The sequence below is a fragment of the Macrosteles quadrilineatus genome, unplaced genomic scaffold (genome assembly GCF_028750875.1).
Source record: "Macrosteles quadrilineatus isolate MER2022 unplaced genomic scaffold, UCM_ALF_1.0 Scaffold_8__2_contigs__length_117827958, whole genome shotgun sequence".
NCBI lineage: Eukaryota > Metazoa > Arthropoda > Insecta > Hemiptera > Cicadellidae > Macrosteles > Macrosteles quadrilineatus.
The window spans coordinates 68,771,522-68,789,736 of record NW_026542601.1 but is presented as its reverse complement, the minus strand read 5'-3'; the positions used below and the strand labels follow the sequence as shown (position 1 = coordinate 68,789,736).

The 18,215-nt window shown below is 35.6% G+C and overlaps 2 protein-coding genes across 2 annotated transcripts; one reads left to right on the top strand and one right to left on the bottom strand.

Moving 5' to 3' along the window:
• Positions 1 to 2,429: 2,429 nt before the first annotated feature.
• On the bottom strand, positions 2,430 to 10,101 carry LOC128999316 (NADH dehydrogenase (ubiquinone) complex I, assembly factor 6-like). The gene is made up of 5 exons (XM_054425747.1): positions 9,811 to 10,101; positions 7,273 to 7,495; positions 6,051 to 6,207; positions 4,773 to 5,008; positions 2,430 to 4,119 (listed from the first exon to the last, which is right to left on the bottom strand). Exons 1-5 carry the CDS (start codon positions 9,945 to 9,947, stop codon positions 3,934 to 3,936), a joined length of 939 nt encoding a protein of 312 aa, XP_054281722.1. The 5' UTR covers positions 9,948 to 10,101; the 3' UTR covers positions 2,430 to 3,933.
• Positions 10,102 to 11,014: 913 nt separating this feature from the next.
• LOC128999312 (probable 26S proteasome non-ATPase regulatory subunit 3) lies at positions 11,015 to 16,677 on the top strand. Its single transcript, XM_054425743.1, has 2 exons — positions 11,015 to 11,224; positions 15,087 to 16,677. The coding sequence occupies exon 2, from the start codon at positions 15,104 to 15,106 to the stop codon at positions 16,595 to 16,597; it is 1,494 nt and encodes a 497-aa protein (XP_054281718.1). The 5' UTR covers positions 11,015 to 11,224; positions 15,087 to 15,103; the 3' UTR covers positions 16,598 to 16,677.
• Positions 16,678 to 18,215: the final 1,538 nt, after the last annotated feature.

Sequence of the window (18,215 nt, the reverse complement as noted above, 5' to 3'; positions counted from 1 at the left end):
AAACCAATTCCTAAAGTTTTCACTTATTCTTTTTAGTCTACATTCGTATTGATAAATTTTACTGCACCAAAGGGAAAATTTGAAAGTGGTTGACAATATATTTCTTACTTTTAACTGCTAAAATAAAACTAGACCTAAGTTATATGTCTATACTTAAAAACGAATTGATAATTTTAAAAATCGATTAGCCTATCTCAATTATTCGCTGTTAGGAAATGATTACACACAAAAAGTTAATGTATTTATAAAAAATGCATTCTTATCACAAAATTAAGTTATAAATGTCTAAAAAAAACTGATCAGTGAAGTTAAGAGAAAATCATATTCTAACAAAATCAGAAGCAAAATTTTAAGGCTGCGATGGAGATTCGAACCTGCGATCTCAAATAATAATCGTTATTGCCTTTTAATGATGCAGGTATCGCATAGGTTTACCATGATTCATTTGCAGGATATAGAAATTATTGAGCAGAGCGTAGCAAAGCTCTTAAATATCATTGACTTTAACTTCTCTTATCCTACACTCCTGCTTTAGATTAATAGCATTGAGCATAATTTACTACAAAATGAATAACCATAAGGGTTGCCAGAATTAGGCGAATGCACCATATTGCGTTTGGATTCTGTAAATAACTTTTTCAGTATTTTATGTGAGCAAGACGTGCCATTAATGTAGACTTTGAATATGCACTGCAATTCCTATTTGCAGTCTACAAATAGGAATTCCATTAAGGTGAACCAAATATAACACTCATAGTTTCGATACTGCAATTAGACAATTCTTTGACATGAACCCGACGTATCATTTGACGTACTTTGAATACTGCACATAGACATCCCATATAAGTGAAGCAGAAGTAGGCCTAAGCCTACCATTGACTTCGGATACTGCAATTCGGCATTTTATCTAAATGAACGAAATAAATGGACAATTGATTTGGGATACTGCAAGTAGACTATTCATTTACATGCACCATTGAGTTTGGATACTACAAGTAAACTATCCGTCTACGTGAACCGGACGTACCATTGACTTTAGAATCTGTAAATAGGCATTACATTTATGCGAACCAAATATATCATTGACATTGAATTAATATGCTGGCTCCGCTCAATATTGCAAGCAGACGACTGCATTGTACACCTAGTTATTATAGGCCACACATAATAGTCACATTATAATTTTAAATTATTTAATAAATCTACATTAGTTGTTAGGTGTAAAATTAAGATTATTATTTGAAAAGTAAAACTTAAACTTTATGTAAATTATGTTTATACACTAATCAACAGTAACCACTATTTTACAAATAAGTTACAACCCCCAAAGAAGACAAACCACACTATTAGACGACAAAAAAACTATAAAACGTACCAAATTATTATACAGAAGTAAAGTGCTAAATAAGGTTGATGCAGTTTCACCATGGTTTATGGTTTAAAACAAATAAAATGTAAGAATAGAGTTTAAACTTAACAAAAAGTGCAGTGGAAATAAAAGGAAAATTATGTAACTACAATGAACAATAATTGACTGCAAAACATGCCAGTATGTGCAAAAGCTTGGAAAAACTTATATTAAGGTTGGTGATAGCAAATCAATAAATCATAACTCTCACTGGATAGAATTTCAATAAAATTGATCTTGATAACAATTAATTTGTCTAAAGAAACCTTTCAGTATCTTTATCAAATCTCTCACTGAGTAGAGCAGGAAATCCATAGTGTACGTAAATCACAGGGATACAAATCTTGGAGGCTGTCTTAGTTGTGTATTCCTTTTGGAATGAATAAATAGCATTCAACAGAGGGAAAGCACCAAATACAAACCCTTACAGTAATAGTGTTATGCCAATTAAAAGCCCCAGATGTAATTAGTTTGGGGGAATGCCTCAGTACTCGGAGATTAAGTTTTGGTGGGAGAGGGACAATGAGTGAAATTTATCCCCTATATTGAGTAGTCTTCAGTGTAATTTTTGCTCAATAGTTACAACTGATGTTTTACTCTTTGTACTACTGTATTTTGTAGTTTCCTAAGTATACTGTGGATGGCTTGTTATAAACACATATTACAAGTCTTTTGTTGACCTTTTCCTTGTTATTTTGTTCAACCAACACATTTACTTGGCAACCCATAAGGCTAATGTTAAATTTAAAATTTTCAAATGAGTTGTGTAGGGAAATTAGAATTTTCGTGAGGTAGTGGCTGTCACCAATCACATTTTCACGGCTATAAGTCCCTAACTCCAAAATGCAGTAAAAATCCTTCCGTTAGGTTTCGTGATATATATTCCAGACAGGCAAAGAGACATAGCTCGTATTAGAGTCAGTATAGGATAATTAATCAAAAACAATATCAAAGCAATAGGTTTATAACTTACAGGAAGTAAAAACCATGTCCAGGAGTTTGTAAAAAAAGACAATTATTAACTTATAACAGATTTATTTCAACAATATAAATGGGTATGTACAAATACTAATACAACTTGTTGCAAAATACTGGATGTGACGTAAAAACTAAAAAAAAATGGAGTCAGTTTCCCATTTTATTGAATAATGGGCCTAGTAAACGATGCGATATTTAACTAAAATAAAAACCCAAAAAGAGATCACTTCATCCTCCTCCTCTTTACTAGTGTAAAAAGAAACTAAACAGGTGTAGGTTACCTGTTTGCTGTCAAAACGAACCTTAGGTAGTACTATGGCGACTACAGCCATTTTGTGCTTGTAGAAAACTAGCTCATCTTCAGGTCAAGAATACCTCTCATGTAGAGTTCGTCATAATTTTATAATAAAACAGGGAATATGTACGGTTAAAACATGCACGACAAAACATTAACATTGGCATGAAGATGTGTAACTTTTCTTCAAGCACGAAGCAGCTGTAGTCCCCATAGTACTACCTAAGGATCGTTTACGTTTTGACAGGAAACTGGTGACCTAAACCTATATAAGTTTATTCAGACAATCCAGAGGCCATTCCATCGTGTAAACAGGTGTGCAATCCTTACTAAACTCACTAATGGATAATGACGTTAACTTATACCCATGCTGGACATCGTTTACTTATCGTACTTATGGTGGGTCCTCTCACCAGCTAAGGGCCACATTAGTAAGCTTAATGCTGGAATCAAACCCACGCATAAAGAAAAACTTCAGAGCTAAACACATGTCAGTGCAACGCGTCTATCTACTCAGCCACCATTTCACTGACGGCTGGCTAGCAGAAGTGGACTAAAGACTGAATACGACTGGACACTTGCAGATGAGATTCAACTATTAATTTACGAGCGTAGGTTCATAGCACGGCTGCTGCGGTGCAAAATGTCAATGATTAGCTTAACTAGTTACTCTGTTAATGACAAGCTTTACTAGTAACACCATTTTGAATGGTAAAAATAATCAAAATACCTCTCTATTTGACTTAAAAAAATTTTTCCTACAGTCATCCGACAAAGTGGGCTTCATTGAACAGATTATAGTACAGTAAGCCTTACTTTGTCGCACGGATTTTACTTTGGCGCACACCAGTATTCCAACCAAACAACATAAAACAGTGTGCTTTTATTATGCACTTAATATGTATACGCTTGAAAATAAGTTGGCAACACTTAAAGATACTACGACTACGATCAGCTGGTGCAGCGTTTCCGATTTCGTTCAATGTTTGGATTTAACCTAACCTTTAAAACGTGTTGTACCGTACATTGTTTGAAAGACTTATTATTTATATTAACTGTAGGAAAAATATAATGTGTAACACAAACACAAGTGCAAACTGCCTTTGCTGCTTGAGAAACTTTCTCGAGTAAAATTGTCTCTCATGTGCAGCAAAGTGACACTTAGTTACTATACACAAATAACTATTATAAACATTCCATCCAGATATTTGCAACAAAGTCCACCTAACAGCCTAACTGAGTTGTTACCAGGCTAATATCGCTTCAGAAACTTGTTCAAGTACAATGTCCAAGGTAAGAGATGATGTCTCCTCTGCAGTTTCGGGTGAAACACATCAAAGTCACACTTCTGCAGCTGATCCAGAAACCAAGAGGTGGAGGCTGCAGGTAGAAGTAAGATAAATGTACCCTCAGGTACTTTATCCTTCAAGCTTCTAGCCTGTAACAACTCAAAATAGTGATCATCTTTCGTGGAGGAATTTATCATAAGTTTTCTCCCTCTAAACATTTGAATTAAAATTATATGTTATTTGATTTGTTAACAGTTAAACCTGTCCAATGTTTATACAGTATTTAGTACAATGACTTTTCATAGACAGAACCGCAATTCATCAGTGCAATAGGAAAACTGTTGTACCTTGGACCAATAGTACCATATACATGTAGAAAGAGGGAACTTTAATGATTCTCCATCAGTCCATACATACCTCAGTCCAGGGATGTGGTTGGTTAAATGTTGCTAAATAAATTAGAAAAAAAATTTAAACACAAGTTTCTGAGCAATTTTTCATAAATTGTCTGGAATTATTTTTAAACATTAACACTTTGTCGAAAATTCTGATAGCGTTGTTGACGAGGTATAACAACATTGACTAAAATAGTTTTTGTTGAAGTATGCAAAGGAATTTTATTTAAGAAAAAAACTAGAAGGGAATTAGACTTGTCTTCACAGTCCACAGCAACAATAAATTATAAAGGTTATTTTAAGATGGTTGAAAAACTATACACCTTAGACTTGCTTCCTGACTTTTATTCAGCCAAACAATTAGTTAAACTTCATTCAATCTCAAAAAAACAAAAGGACAAAGCTACCTTATCAAGATGTTGCTTGGCTCGAGAGGCTACTTCGAAGATGACGTCGCGCACAGGCTGGTCTCGATGTCCTCGTAAAACAGTCTCGTGAGACACACGATGTCGCGCAAGTACGTCTTGAGGCAGTGGCACATCACGACGCGTACAGTGATGCGGCAACGAACGTACCAGATTAGCCAACCCCTGCGCCTTACCTAGATGACTGGCAGCATGATCAGCATGGACATTCTGTATACCTGAAACACACACTCTTAAAGCTGGATAAAATATTAAATTTAAAAACCATTTAACTAAAACATTTCAAATTGCAACGGGCTATTATTTCAGAAAGTAAAGAAGGTTTTGATATAAAATGAAAAGTTTGTAAAAGGGAAAAAATTGCTACAGTAATTAAATTTGAAAAATCAACTAAAATACTACAGTACTGTTCTACATAGTTGTGGTAGTTTTGTTGTTGGTTACATAGTTGTTTGTTGTTGAATTGAGGCACTTATCATAGCAGTTAGTTGACATTGTAGAATTCCACTATGTGCATGCAGTCTCAGTCCTTCAGTAACTGGCAGTTAGAGCTCTTTGTTGTAATTAAAGCTCTGTGCTGCTAAACAATGCTTCATTTTGGGAAACAAGTCACTTGGAGCAAGGACCAGACTGTATCGTGGTTAAGAATCCTTGGAGCTTAGCCGTGCTAACGCATTAAAAAGTTACAAAACCTCTAACAAAATTTCTTATTTCATAGCGCCCTGGATAGACATAGGATTTTCAAATTACAATCACTTTGGTATTTAGTGATGGTAAATAATTCTTCAGCAGCAGTTTGAATAACGTTGCTTTCCTGGCGGGCAAATCCGACCAATAGCCTCCAAGGACTCTTAAAGGTGAAGATTTTTATTTGATAGAACAAAGGACATATTGTGGCAATTAGCACTGTGTCTTCAAATTTGCCTTTTTATTTGCACTAATTTCTGACTGAATTTTAATTTAACTCACCAATAAATCAGTTTTGTCAGGGTTACTTCAGTACACTGCAAACATTTTTCAAAGAATTTTTAAAGGTTTTGAGTTTTTGGCTAACACTAAATCATATCAAATCAATCTTTAATGTCAGTAAACATTTTACAATAATGTAATAGACAGAGTCAATGGTTGTACTACTGATACAATGACTGGACAGTCACAGAGTAGACATCACAACAAGTATTTGTGGCAGATGAGTGTTTAACCTAAAAAAATTTTCCAAAAACAATTGAAGTTACCCAAAAGTTATTTAGGTTGCCTTGCCTGATGCTTGCAATAGCATGTAGTAAATGGACGAAACAGATAATTCAGCATACTTTTCCATCACCTCCAGATTAGGAAATGTACTCGAAAGCTGGTTGGTTCGGGCCAACACTAGGTTTTTCAAATGTGTCTTTTGCAGTTTATGCCTTCCTATAGCCTGAAACAAACAGTTAGGTAACTTACTTCAGTTGAGCTAAGTAGGTTGCATATTTTAAAAGGGAATTGAGTAAACAAGGTATAGAGGAAGTTATTTATATTGTTTTATTTACTGAGACTGATGAATTTTTCTACATAGACTAGTGGCAATAACAAGTTTAAATATTACGATTTTTTATCTGGGTCTGAGGATCGTGTGAAAGAGGTTATGGTTTATAGCGTGCGCCTGAACACAAAAATCAACAAATTGAATCGTCAAACTATTGAACTTAGTAACCATTTAACTCTATTGAAATAACAGTTTAAACACCCATGACCGCTCCAGATTATGGCAATAGTATATCCAATTCACAGGTTTTAAAAATCAATCTCAAACACATGAATAATTTCCCCTTGACCTCAAACATAACTAGTAGAATGAGTTGTTAGGCTTATCTTTTTCGATGTTAGTACTATTACCGGTTCCTGATCAAAATTAACTACCGGTATAGGTTGTTGGTACTGGTACTAATCTAGAAACAGAAGTCAATCTTTACAAGTAAGAAGCATAGCCTTCATAGAAATATGAACAAGACATTTACAGTGTAAAAATGTGTTGGTTAAAAGTGGCATACAAAGATTCGTCTAAGTTAATTAGACTTGTCTGTTTTCTGTTGGATTTTTTCATCCAGGATCATTTATTAGAAGCCAAATAGACAAGGCAGGCAAAATTCAGTATCTAATATAAAATAATTGTCTAGATAGCCAAGTGGTTTTAGTGCTTGCCTTCAAATATGAAGGACGCTGTTTTGGTTTCAAGCGAGAACGTTTTTAGACCCAACTGCAATTTGTCACCGGGCTATAAATTAATGATGCCAAATTAAGTTATCAAGACCAAGGTTAGGACTGTTTCTCCCAAAAAAAGTTAAAAAATGCCAAAGGCAAAGATAAACACACAAAAAATTAATAAGCGATTGATTTTTCTCGGGATCCAACCAGCGAATTTCTGATTAAGTTGTAAGATGACGACTATAAACACTCAGCTACCGCATTGAAATTATATGCCTAGACATGATAATCAACATACCTTGTGAAGTTCTTGGGCCACAGGATGTTCCCGTACTTGATTCTTGAATAAACTATCAATTGTTTCCAGCCAAAACTTCAACCTCATTTGGGCCAACTGGTGGTTGCTCACTTGGTCTTGGACTTTGGATATTTCAACATTGAAGCTCCTTACAGCAAATGCTGTTGAACGCACGGAGTTTGGCAGCAATAAACTACTGAGAAAATTTTCATAATCGTATTTCCTAAAACAAGTTAAAAAATAAGTAAGTAAAGCTATTCGGAAAACATTTATAGCCGACTCAATCTCAATTATCGCTTGTTACAATTGATATGAAAGTTGTTTTTTATTATATTTTTGATATAGCCCAATCATTTAGGCCTACTGTATATGTTCGTCAATGTAATGGATTCAGGTACCAAAGTTGCTACTCATCCTACACTCATCCTTCACACATATTTGGGTTAAAATATGCACATAGTGGCGTCCCCATCTTAAATAATTGATAATTGATAAAAAGTTTCGCTTAGGTACAAATTACTAAACCATTAATTTAAGATTAGTAGGCTAAGTTGAAAACAATAATAAGTTAATAGGCATAAAAATAACAATCAGCTGAGATGTCATCCGACACAGGGACAGTAAGTTATGCTTAGCAAAAGTTTAAAACGAATTCCAAGAGTTTTTTTCAGAAATTTATTAACTAAATCCTAAAATTGGGAGAGTAAGCAGTAAGCAGGTACTTACAGGAGTTCTCCCCCTTTTATTAAGCCCCGCTTTCACGCCCCGGTTCTAGCACGGAGCTATTTTACACATTACTTCAGGCCTAGAGGGTCGCGGCATTATCACATAGATCAAATCCATTGTTGATTTGGCAGGAATTGAATGCCGGACCTCGGGCTCCGAAGCCCCGCACTCTACCATTAGACCCCCTCGCTCCCCTATTTAGACAGTTTCCCAGAGAACCTACCATAAGCCTACATTATCATAGGAAATTTCTATGTTTGCGAATTTCCATTTGCCTAATTGGATTATCACTTACATCTATTTAAATAAGTTAACATTAGGTTTAGCGAGTACCTAGGTTTGCTGCTCAAGACCTGGGTCTGAACCATTCCCTCTCAAAACGTTAATAAAATGTCAATGGCGTAGATAGACACAAAGGAAACTAATTTGAGTTAAACAATACTTAGGCCTACTTGATAGGCCTACTTGTGTCCTTAATCCTTGACCGACGATGTCGGATAGATTGCGTCAGAGGCACAATAACATAGGCCTACTATTTATTTACATATTATTTAAAACTAATATTTACAAACTTCTTACAAAGTTGTCTCCTCTAATACTTACAAGGCCATGGCCTTGGTGTGGGGCAACGTTGCACCGCCTGGCTTATTGCCATGGTAATAACAGTAAGTTAATAACAATTGTGTAAACCGTGTAAACTGATCCAAAGTCTAAACGTCACAATGCACGGTGTAAGTGGTAAGTTAATCAGGCCACTTTTTGAATGGCCAACAACAATAAATGAAATTCAATAACTTAAGTTGGTTCTAAAATAATAATAGGCCTAAGATAAGTAAGGCCTAGGCCTACATTCAATATTTTTAGCGAGTAAAAAAATTGTATCGATTTTTGGCCTGTAAAACTGAAATCGTAACCAATAATAAATCATAGGTTCTCTGCGGAACTGTAGGCCTACCCTTACTAAGGCCTACTTATTTCGCTATCAAACTATAGCCTACTTCTATTGAATCTTGATTCATTATATTAGCCTAGCTAAAATCCTATGATAAGTTAGGGTCAATCCAGAATTGCAGCCATTTTTTAAAAGGCCTAAGGGTAAAAACATAGTGGAGCAGGGCAGGTAGCTGGTAGCCTGGCTGGTCGCTTACTCGCTTAACTGCTGGTTACTTGGAGGGTAGCTGGGACATACACACAGTGGCGCTCAGTACAGTCGCTTGTCAGCCTCCGATACTAATATTATCACTTATAATATTAGTGGTATAGGATAAACTTTTGTTCAATCCTAGTTCATTCACTATTTCATTCTACAGATCGTTGAGTACGTGACGTTTGTGCTTGTCCGGTGGGCTTGGTTCCACAAAGGCACACGGATAATAACCTCTGATATTAATTTTTCTACGTCCATTATTTTATTTCATGTAAACAAAACAACATCCAAATAAATCAACTAAAACAAACAACACTCCGTATACTAAGAATGCGCAGTGAAAGATCCCGCGTGGAACTTGCGAACTCGAGAACACGTGGCTGTCAAGTTCTGCTATTTGCGCATGCCCCAGTCGAGCCTTCCCCGCTTGAAGCTCCCAAACAATCGACTTGGCAATTCTTCTAGCTTGCCGCCTAGCTTACTGCTACCCTCTCGGCTACCTGCTAGGCGTGACTGTGTGCGTTGCGTACCCATAACAAAGCGTGCTTTAATTCTACATCGCAGTAAGCGATTAAGCGACCCGCCAGGCTACCAGCTACCTGCCCTGCTCCACTGTGTTTTTACCCTAAGATAGATGCAGTTGACTGCTAGTCAACACATTTTACCTTACTAAATCCAAACAGTAGTTGTGTGAAGAACCAGCATTTGTTGCTGAGCTGAAATATCTTATAGAACGCCAATGTCCTAAAACTGGTGGGCCTGAATGTATTAACCTAGCGCATTTGCACATAGCTTTTTCCATTTAAATCTTTAAACATGAGAGTTGAATGAATAAATAATATCAAGTGGCAAACTAAAACACAGCATGAGCCTAGACTAGAATAAGTTAGGCCTAAGTATTAATATTCAATTCAAATATACCGAAATCTAATCTAACCTACAACAAAAACACAATCATTTCACATTTTTCTCTTCTGCTAAATTTTTTTATTTGTTAAAGCTAAGGCCTAGGTTATGGGGTTATGGCCTAGAAAAAAAATACATGCAGCTTCGAGGTACACTAGGAATTGTGGTTACTCCCTCCGCATTGATTATTATAGAGACCTAATTCAATTTTGTTATTCATTGTCAAAATTATCCGACAGTTCTTACTGCTGCAATTTCCTTGGTTTATTGTTACAGTTTTAAATATGATTATTAATTGTTTATCGAATATAATATTGTTATACCTTATTAATTTATTACAGTGGAATTCAATGTCAAATTTATCTTACTTTGTTTTATTGTTTATAATTTTGTTATTCAAATTAGCTACATAAAGCTAACAAATACAACGAACTTTTGAGAAAACCATTTTAGAAACAAACAAGCCTATCGGTTGATACTGATACATACTAGAATACTAGATAGATCAGCCGTTATACTTGTATACTTGGCTTACAATACCTACTTTCGTATGGTCGCATTTTCAAAGTAAAGTAAAGAATCAAGAATTTGTATTCTATTCATCATTAAGTGCTTTGTACAGCACACGCAATGGATGAACGTCATAAAATAACTATCGTAGACTAATAAGATTACAACTATAATAAAAGCAAAACTACAATAAGTGCAGTGTAATACATGCAAATACTAGTGTGATACATGCAAAGTATCACAGTCCGTCTTCTTTAAAAATAATAAGTGTAAATGTTATTAAAGTACCGGTACATGTTTTATTAAAGTTTGACCTAAATTGAAAAAATAACTTATTATAGTACTGTTTTATGAGATTTCTAAACCAACTTACTCCATGGTGAAAGGAATGACACTCCGTTTTGTGGCCCAGGAATCGCATTTTTTCGCATCGCAATATCGCATAGCGCATCCCCGCGACCCTAATAAACTTAACCAAAATCGAATTATTATAATAGTGTGAACTGTGAACCTTTGAAGCTTTTGGTCTTACTGAAATAACTTTTTTATTTTGACCAAATTTATCTAACTAAATGTAGAGCAGACCTTATTACTTAGCTAACCATTATACATAATATTTCTTATAGCCTGTTATCTCAACGCAACAAACAACCAGCATACAAAGTAAGTGTTATATGGGTTTTCATAGGTGTTACTTTTTTAACTTTTAAGGTTGTTATTTGAATATCCAAGGTTGTTTTATGTTTTATAAGGTTGGCATGAGGTGATTTATATAAAATGAGTATTCACATTTGAGGTCTAGGGTATATCATATAGGCCTGTTACGGGTTTTCATAGATGTTACTTTTAAGGTTGTTATTTGAATATCCAAGGTTGTTTTATGTTTTATAAGGTTGGCATGAGGTGATTTATATAAAATGAGTATTCACATTAGGTCTAGGGTATATATCATATGACTGCTCCAATATTATTGCCCTCTGTCAGGTAAGTTTAAATGAATAAGTAGACCTAGGCTAAGCTGTAGGCCTAGGTCTAATTTGTATATAGGCTTAGCATCTCTGTTTCCCCATCAGTAACTGGCGAGAAACTCTTGTGCAAAGGAGTGGGGGGGGGCATGACGTCATTCTACTCTAGAGGGAACACCATTAAGTTACCGTAACGAGACGGTTAGATTCCAACGGTGTTCGTGGCGTAGTTAATAGCATCTCGGACTGGTGATCAAAGGGTCTCCAGTTCGAATGTCGCCAGCGACACTCAATTTTTGTCCAAGTTTGTGCTTATTTTTTTACTTTTATAACTTTATTTTTTTAACCCTCCGAGTGTTATTTGTCGCTGCAGCGACTCACAAACACTGTTTACGGCGAAGGCTCTATTACTGACAAAATCGGATTGAACTGGATCGAGTTAGGTATGGTTTTATTTGACAGATTCAGAGCTTTCTCTGGAGGTCTGTCTCTAAGCGCTATTCATTTTAGTTCCGAAAATATTGTAGCAGACAGCTGACTTGCGTATTTGTAAACAGCTTGGTTAACCTCGGACCGATGACTGATGTGTTTTATTACAATTATCATTGTTTTAGTATTAAAAATCTAAAGTAGTGATATACGTGGTGCATTATAAGAAGATTTAAGTGATTTTGAAGGGCTGGTTGATGATCCTGAAGAAGTAGGTAGTGATATTGATGTAAATTATCAGCCAGATTCCTAGCTATGGTTAGGCTATGCATTTTTAGCTAAACGCTATGTACTGAAATCTGTTTTTTGCCCATAACTTATTTATTTGCAAATCTACTTCCTTATATTATTATATATTTGTAATCCTCATAAAATTTAGAACAAAGTGGCTATTTTCAAATATTTATAGGCCTATAATTTATACAATTTCATTGAGCGCAAACTTTTTTTTTTTTTGAAAATTTTCCAAAATATTTTTTTTTACCTAAAAATTTTTTTTGAAACAAATGTTCCTTATGTTCTATGTATAATATTGAAGCCCATGATTTTCCAAACAAAATGGTATATAGAACAGTATAATTAACATTGTTTTCAAGCTTCTCAGATCCGTTTTAATAAAACCTTGCAAATGAGCAAAAAATAGGCAGACATTAAGGCCAAAACAAGGGACACTCGGAGGGTTAAGAACTATATTTCTCACTCCCCTCATGCCCCGTTTTAACTTGATTCTGCTTTGCTAGCGTTTTTGAGTGTTTTTACACCCCTTTACTGTTTGTGACACTGTCACACAAGACCCCAGCAGCTTTATTGCTGCTTGGCTGTCTGAGAGAATCAGTATTTTCCCCTTCCTCAGGTTCTTATCCAGATCACATATCTTGCCTTTTTTTAAATTGTAGGCCTACTCCTTCATTAGATTGGTCCATTTTCATCCAATTTTTGTCTGCCTCTTTAAGAATATCTAGTCCAATGAATTTTATCTAACACAAAGACTAATAAAAGTTAGCCCAGTTGATTTAAAAACGAACCTAACAACACCTTAAATATTCACAAAATCTGTTAAAAAATAACAAAATTGTGACACTTCTTATTACTCAATATTTTAATTATAACAAACTGTAATACATGTGGACTTGTGCATGCTAATCAGCTGATAAATAGCTTTGTTTGAACAATGAAATAGAATTTGTTCTACCATCGCATCAAAATAGGCCTAGCTATTTGCGTCTTGTTGATAGGCGTAGGAATGTGATAATTTCTATGTAGTGGTAGAGAAAAAAGCTATTTCATTGTTCAAACAATACTATTATCAGCTGATTTGTTGGTAAAAAGAAATCGACAAGTAACAGCTGATTATTATGCGCAAGTCCACATAATGAAACATTTTAAATGTCACTTAGTTAGTTATTAAAATATTTTGTTAAGTGATTTTGTAATTAAGAAGTCATTAGATTTGTTTTAAAATCCAGTAACTTTTATTAGTCTTTGTGTTTTAATAAAATTCATTTTTGGGATATTAAAGATTTACATTTTTTTTAAGCCGCCATTTTGAAATGATAAAAAATGTTAAAATACTTTTTTTGTAAGTTGTAACATAGTTTTACATGTTTGTACCAAATTTAAAGCGTTGAGGAGCTATGAGGAAATTTGTAAAAAAACGCATACAAACAGATAGCAAGACGGAAAACTAGGCATTGGAGGCTCATGATTATATTGTTCTTCGAAGCTCCAAATATTTCCAAGACGTTACTCTACTCAAAACCCTGTTCCTGGCCTTCGTATTGCCACACCTAGAGTTTGGCTGTTGTGTTTGGTCACCTCACCAAGACTATCTCAAGACCGAACTTCAAATGGTTGTTAATCACTTCTTGAGAGTGGTCGGTGTGAGGTTGGGCTACAACTACAGAGAGGTACCCATCCAAGAAATCTCCAAGGCCCTTCAAATCCTTCCATTGGAGTCCAGACGTGAGATCCAGGACATCTTGCTCATTTATAAACTGGTCAATGGCTTCATCGACTGTCCCGGACTTCTCAAACTTCTGAACTTCAGGGCAGGTAGATCTTCAAGATCCAAGGACCTCTTCTCTCGTGAGCATCTCAGCACCAACTATCATCTCTTCAGCCCGCTGCCCAGAGCCCAACGTCTCGTTAATGCTCTACCTGATGATTTTGACCTTTTTAATATGTCGCTGGCTACTTTCAAGAAATGTGTGGTGATTTTGAGGTGGTGAAGTTCTTTAACTGTGTTTTGTACCTGTGCCTCTCTGTGTAAGCAAATTTTTCTACTGCCCTTTCTGGTTTTGTTTAATTGCACGGTAGTATGGTTCACATATTTTCTGATATGTTTGGGTTGTTGCTTTGCTTGGTTAGGTTCATGCATAATTATTGTTTCTGTTTTTACACTCAAATGTTATTATCAAATAATTTTTTTAAATTAGTAGATCATTATTGTGAATTTCGCCTGTTTGTCAACTTGTATTTATTGTTGTATTTATTGTTATCTCGTAGCTTGTTCAGAATTGTATTACATTTGCATCTTGTTAGTTCCTTTAAATTGTATCTCAATCAATCATCTATGTATTGGCGTCAGCCATTGAAACTATAAATAAATAAATAAATATTGCAAAATGTATTGTACATACAAGGAATATTATATATACAGGAATATTGTATATACAAGGAATTGTATACAAGGAACAATCCCACAAAATCGGTACAGGTTGTTAAGGTACACCCCGTATATATCGAGTCAATTAGAGTGGCATGAGGGATGTGCATGTGCACAAGAACCATTCCCACACTTCTGCTTTTGTTATGTTATAGTCATTTCAACAATTATTTGCTGTTGGATTGATTTAATACCTCTAGCTCATCTAGAGATGTGACTCAGTGCTGTCAGGAGCCTTTCCCTCATACCTCGCACACATCATACTAATTGACTCGATTTATATCTCTGTTCTCCAATCTCTGATAAATATTAGTTAATTACAACATATTTCTTACATTTGTTTTTATTCACAAAGTAGTTTTTAAATTGAGACTTGTAATGTTTTTAAAATAATGCTTATTTGCAGGTTAATCAACTACCATCATGCCGGCTGCAACGGAACAAGTTGCTGATGTTGAGATGAAAAATGTGGACAGTCCAAGTGGGGAAAACGAAACTGTCGATAAAAAGGATGTGGATAATCTAAGTGTCCAAGAAATCCGAGAACACACACGACAGATAGAGAAGGCCGTCTTGACCAAGGAACCTCGATTTATCTTGCGAGTTCTCCGTGCTTTGCCCAACACTCGCAGGAAGTTGAGCCCAGTGGTATTGAGAAATCTTATTTCTGGGTTTTACACTCATTCCACCTCAGAGAAAGATGCACTTCTCAACTTTGTTGATGAGCCGATGGAAGAAAGCACCAATCAGTTGAAGATGCGCAGTGGAAAGAGCTCTTCTTCTCCCTTACTACCAGAGATTGATGGCTACCTCCACCTTTTAGTCCTTGTAAAACTCATTGATGGAGAGAAGTACAAAGAAGCAGTGCAGTGTTCTGACTTGTTGATGAACAAAGTAACAGCTCAGAACCGCAGGACTTTGGATCTTGTAACTGCTAAATGTTATTTCTATCACTCCAGAGCGTACGAATTGACTAATCAGCTAGATAAAATTAGAGGTTTCTTGCATGCTCGCTTGAGAACAGCAACCCTTCGGAACGACTTCGAGGGTCAGGCAGTCCTGATTAATTGCTTGCTTCGAAATTACCTTCACTACAATCTGTATGATCAAGCTGACAAGTTGGTTTCCAAGTCTGTATTTCCTGAAAATGCTAGCAATAATGAGTGGGCCCGTTTTCTCTACTACCTGGGTTGCATTAAGGCGGCAAGACTGGAATACTCTGCCGCTCATAAACATTTGGTTCAAGCCATGCGCAAAGCTCCTCAAACCACTGCTGTTGGATTTCGACAGACCTCACAAAAGTTGGCAGTAACTGTGGAGCTACTGTTGGGGGACATACCAGACCGTCAGATATTCCGGCAAGCAGCTCTTCGACGGTCTTTGGCCCCGTACTTTCAGCTTACACAAGCTGTTCGATTGGGAAACCTGCAAAGATTCGGGGAGGTATTGGAAAATTTTGGACCTCAATTCCGTGCAGATCACACTTTTACTTTGATTCTGCGTCTTCGTCACAACGTCATCAAGACTGCCATCAGAAGCATTGGGCTGTCTTACTCTCGCATCACACCTGCCAACATCGCTCGCAAGTTGTCTCTTGATTCTCCTGAAGATGCTGAGTTCATTGTAGCTAAAGCTATTAGAGACGGAGTGATAGAAGCAACCTTGGACCCCGAACATGGCTACATGCAGAGCAAAGAAGCAACAGATATCTACTGCACACGAGAACCTCAGTTGGCTTTCCATCAGAGGATATCGTTCTGCTTGGATCTTCACAACCAGAGTGTGAAGGCCATGAGATACCCTCCAAAATCTTATGGGAAGGACTTGGAGTCTGCTGAAGAACGCAGGGAAAGAGAGCAGCAAGACTTGGAGTTGGCCAAGGAAATGGCTGAAGAGGATGATGATGGTTTCCCTTAAGTCCTCAACTGCATCATCAAAGGTTTTTTTGTATTAATTTCACTTTGTCATAGTTCACAATAAAAAATATTTATGTTTAATTTAATAAATGGTTATTATTCTTTTTAGCGAATTTCCCTACAGGCTATTACAAGGTGCATAATAAGCTATTACCGTAGGTCTTATGGTAAGACTTGTACCTTAAAAGTAAAGTAAAGTTAAAGTATCTAGTTTTATCATTTTAAATCCATTGAAGCCCCATTACAACTTCCTTTATTACAATTAATTTCTTCTGTTACTTTAGTAGAAAACTAATCATATTAACTTTTTGAACATGTTTAATAAAAGTTATAATTTTAAAATAGTCATTACTGTTATATTGTGGAATGATGGTGGTCTAGGTTTAGAGCACAAAAATCGTTTATCCTGAAACATAGTTTAAAGTCATATCTGCTGATAGTTGCACTTCTCTCTGTTATACAATAAGACTCAATAGTTCAGATATAAATTATTCCTTCATACACTTGGGCCTAACTAGAAAACCGAGATGGATTGTGATAATCAAACAGGCAGAAAAAGTTTACCCATTTTCCCACATTACGGTACGTCCAGAGTGCACGCCGATTCATATTCAGATTCAGATTTTCGGCGCTTGGTTAATCTGAGTCAGATATTTTTTACTGGTTGCTACAGTGTAAGCAGGAAATACGCCACTAACTCGGTTAGCAAAGAAACAAGTCAGTCGTTGTTATGGAATTGTCGTATGAGGAATTAACGTGCAAAATTATAGCGTCTGAAAGTGTGGTAAAGTTACAGCCAGTGAAAAATGGTGTTCATGATATTATATATCTCTTTTCCTAGAGCTAGAAATGATAGAGCTTCTTTCTATATTGAGTTGAATGGAGCCTGAAACCACCAAAACTTATTATTAAAATTGGACATCGTATCGTAAGAAACTGGTGTAACCTAAATAAACAAAAAAATCCTGAAGACCGTTTAGTTGTAACCCGAAAAGTAAGAATGGAAAAAAATGTATATTTTATCATCAAAACATTATTTATTTAACTAAATAGTATGCGTACAAGCAAAATCTAAAACCAGAATGAAGAATTCATTCCTGTAAGCAGCCACTACCATTTGAATGCAAGTGCCATTACGAAAATCTGAATCTGCATCGTCGTGCACTCTGGACTTGCCGTTAGTTGAGTAACCTGTATTGGCAGGTACATTGAAAAACATTTGACAGCTGTGTATACTGTATTACAGGCATTGATCTCTATTATTACTACAGGATTATTATTATTATTCAACTGAAGGAGCCAGGTTCAAATCTCACCCATGGCACTATTTTTTTTGTCTTGGATTTTTTTATTATCACCAAGTTTGGTTGGTATGGTTAGGTTATGACAGTTTAATTTTATAATTAAAACATTATTTAAAATTGAATTGAAGCCATTTATAGTTTTATTTTATGAACAGAACTATTTTTTCGATTAAACCTTCATTCGATTTTTCATTATCAGCAAGTTTGGTTGGTTTGGTTAGATTATGACAGTTTAATTTCAAAATTATAAAATTGAGTTTGAGGCATTTATAATTTTTTTTTATGAACAGAACTATTTTTTCGATTAATAAACCT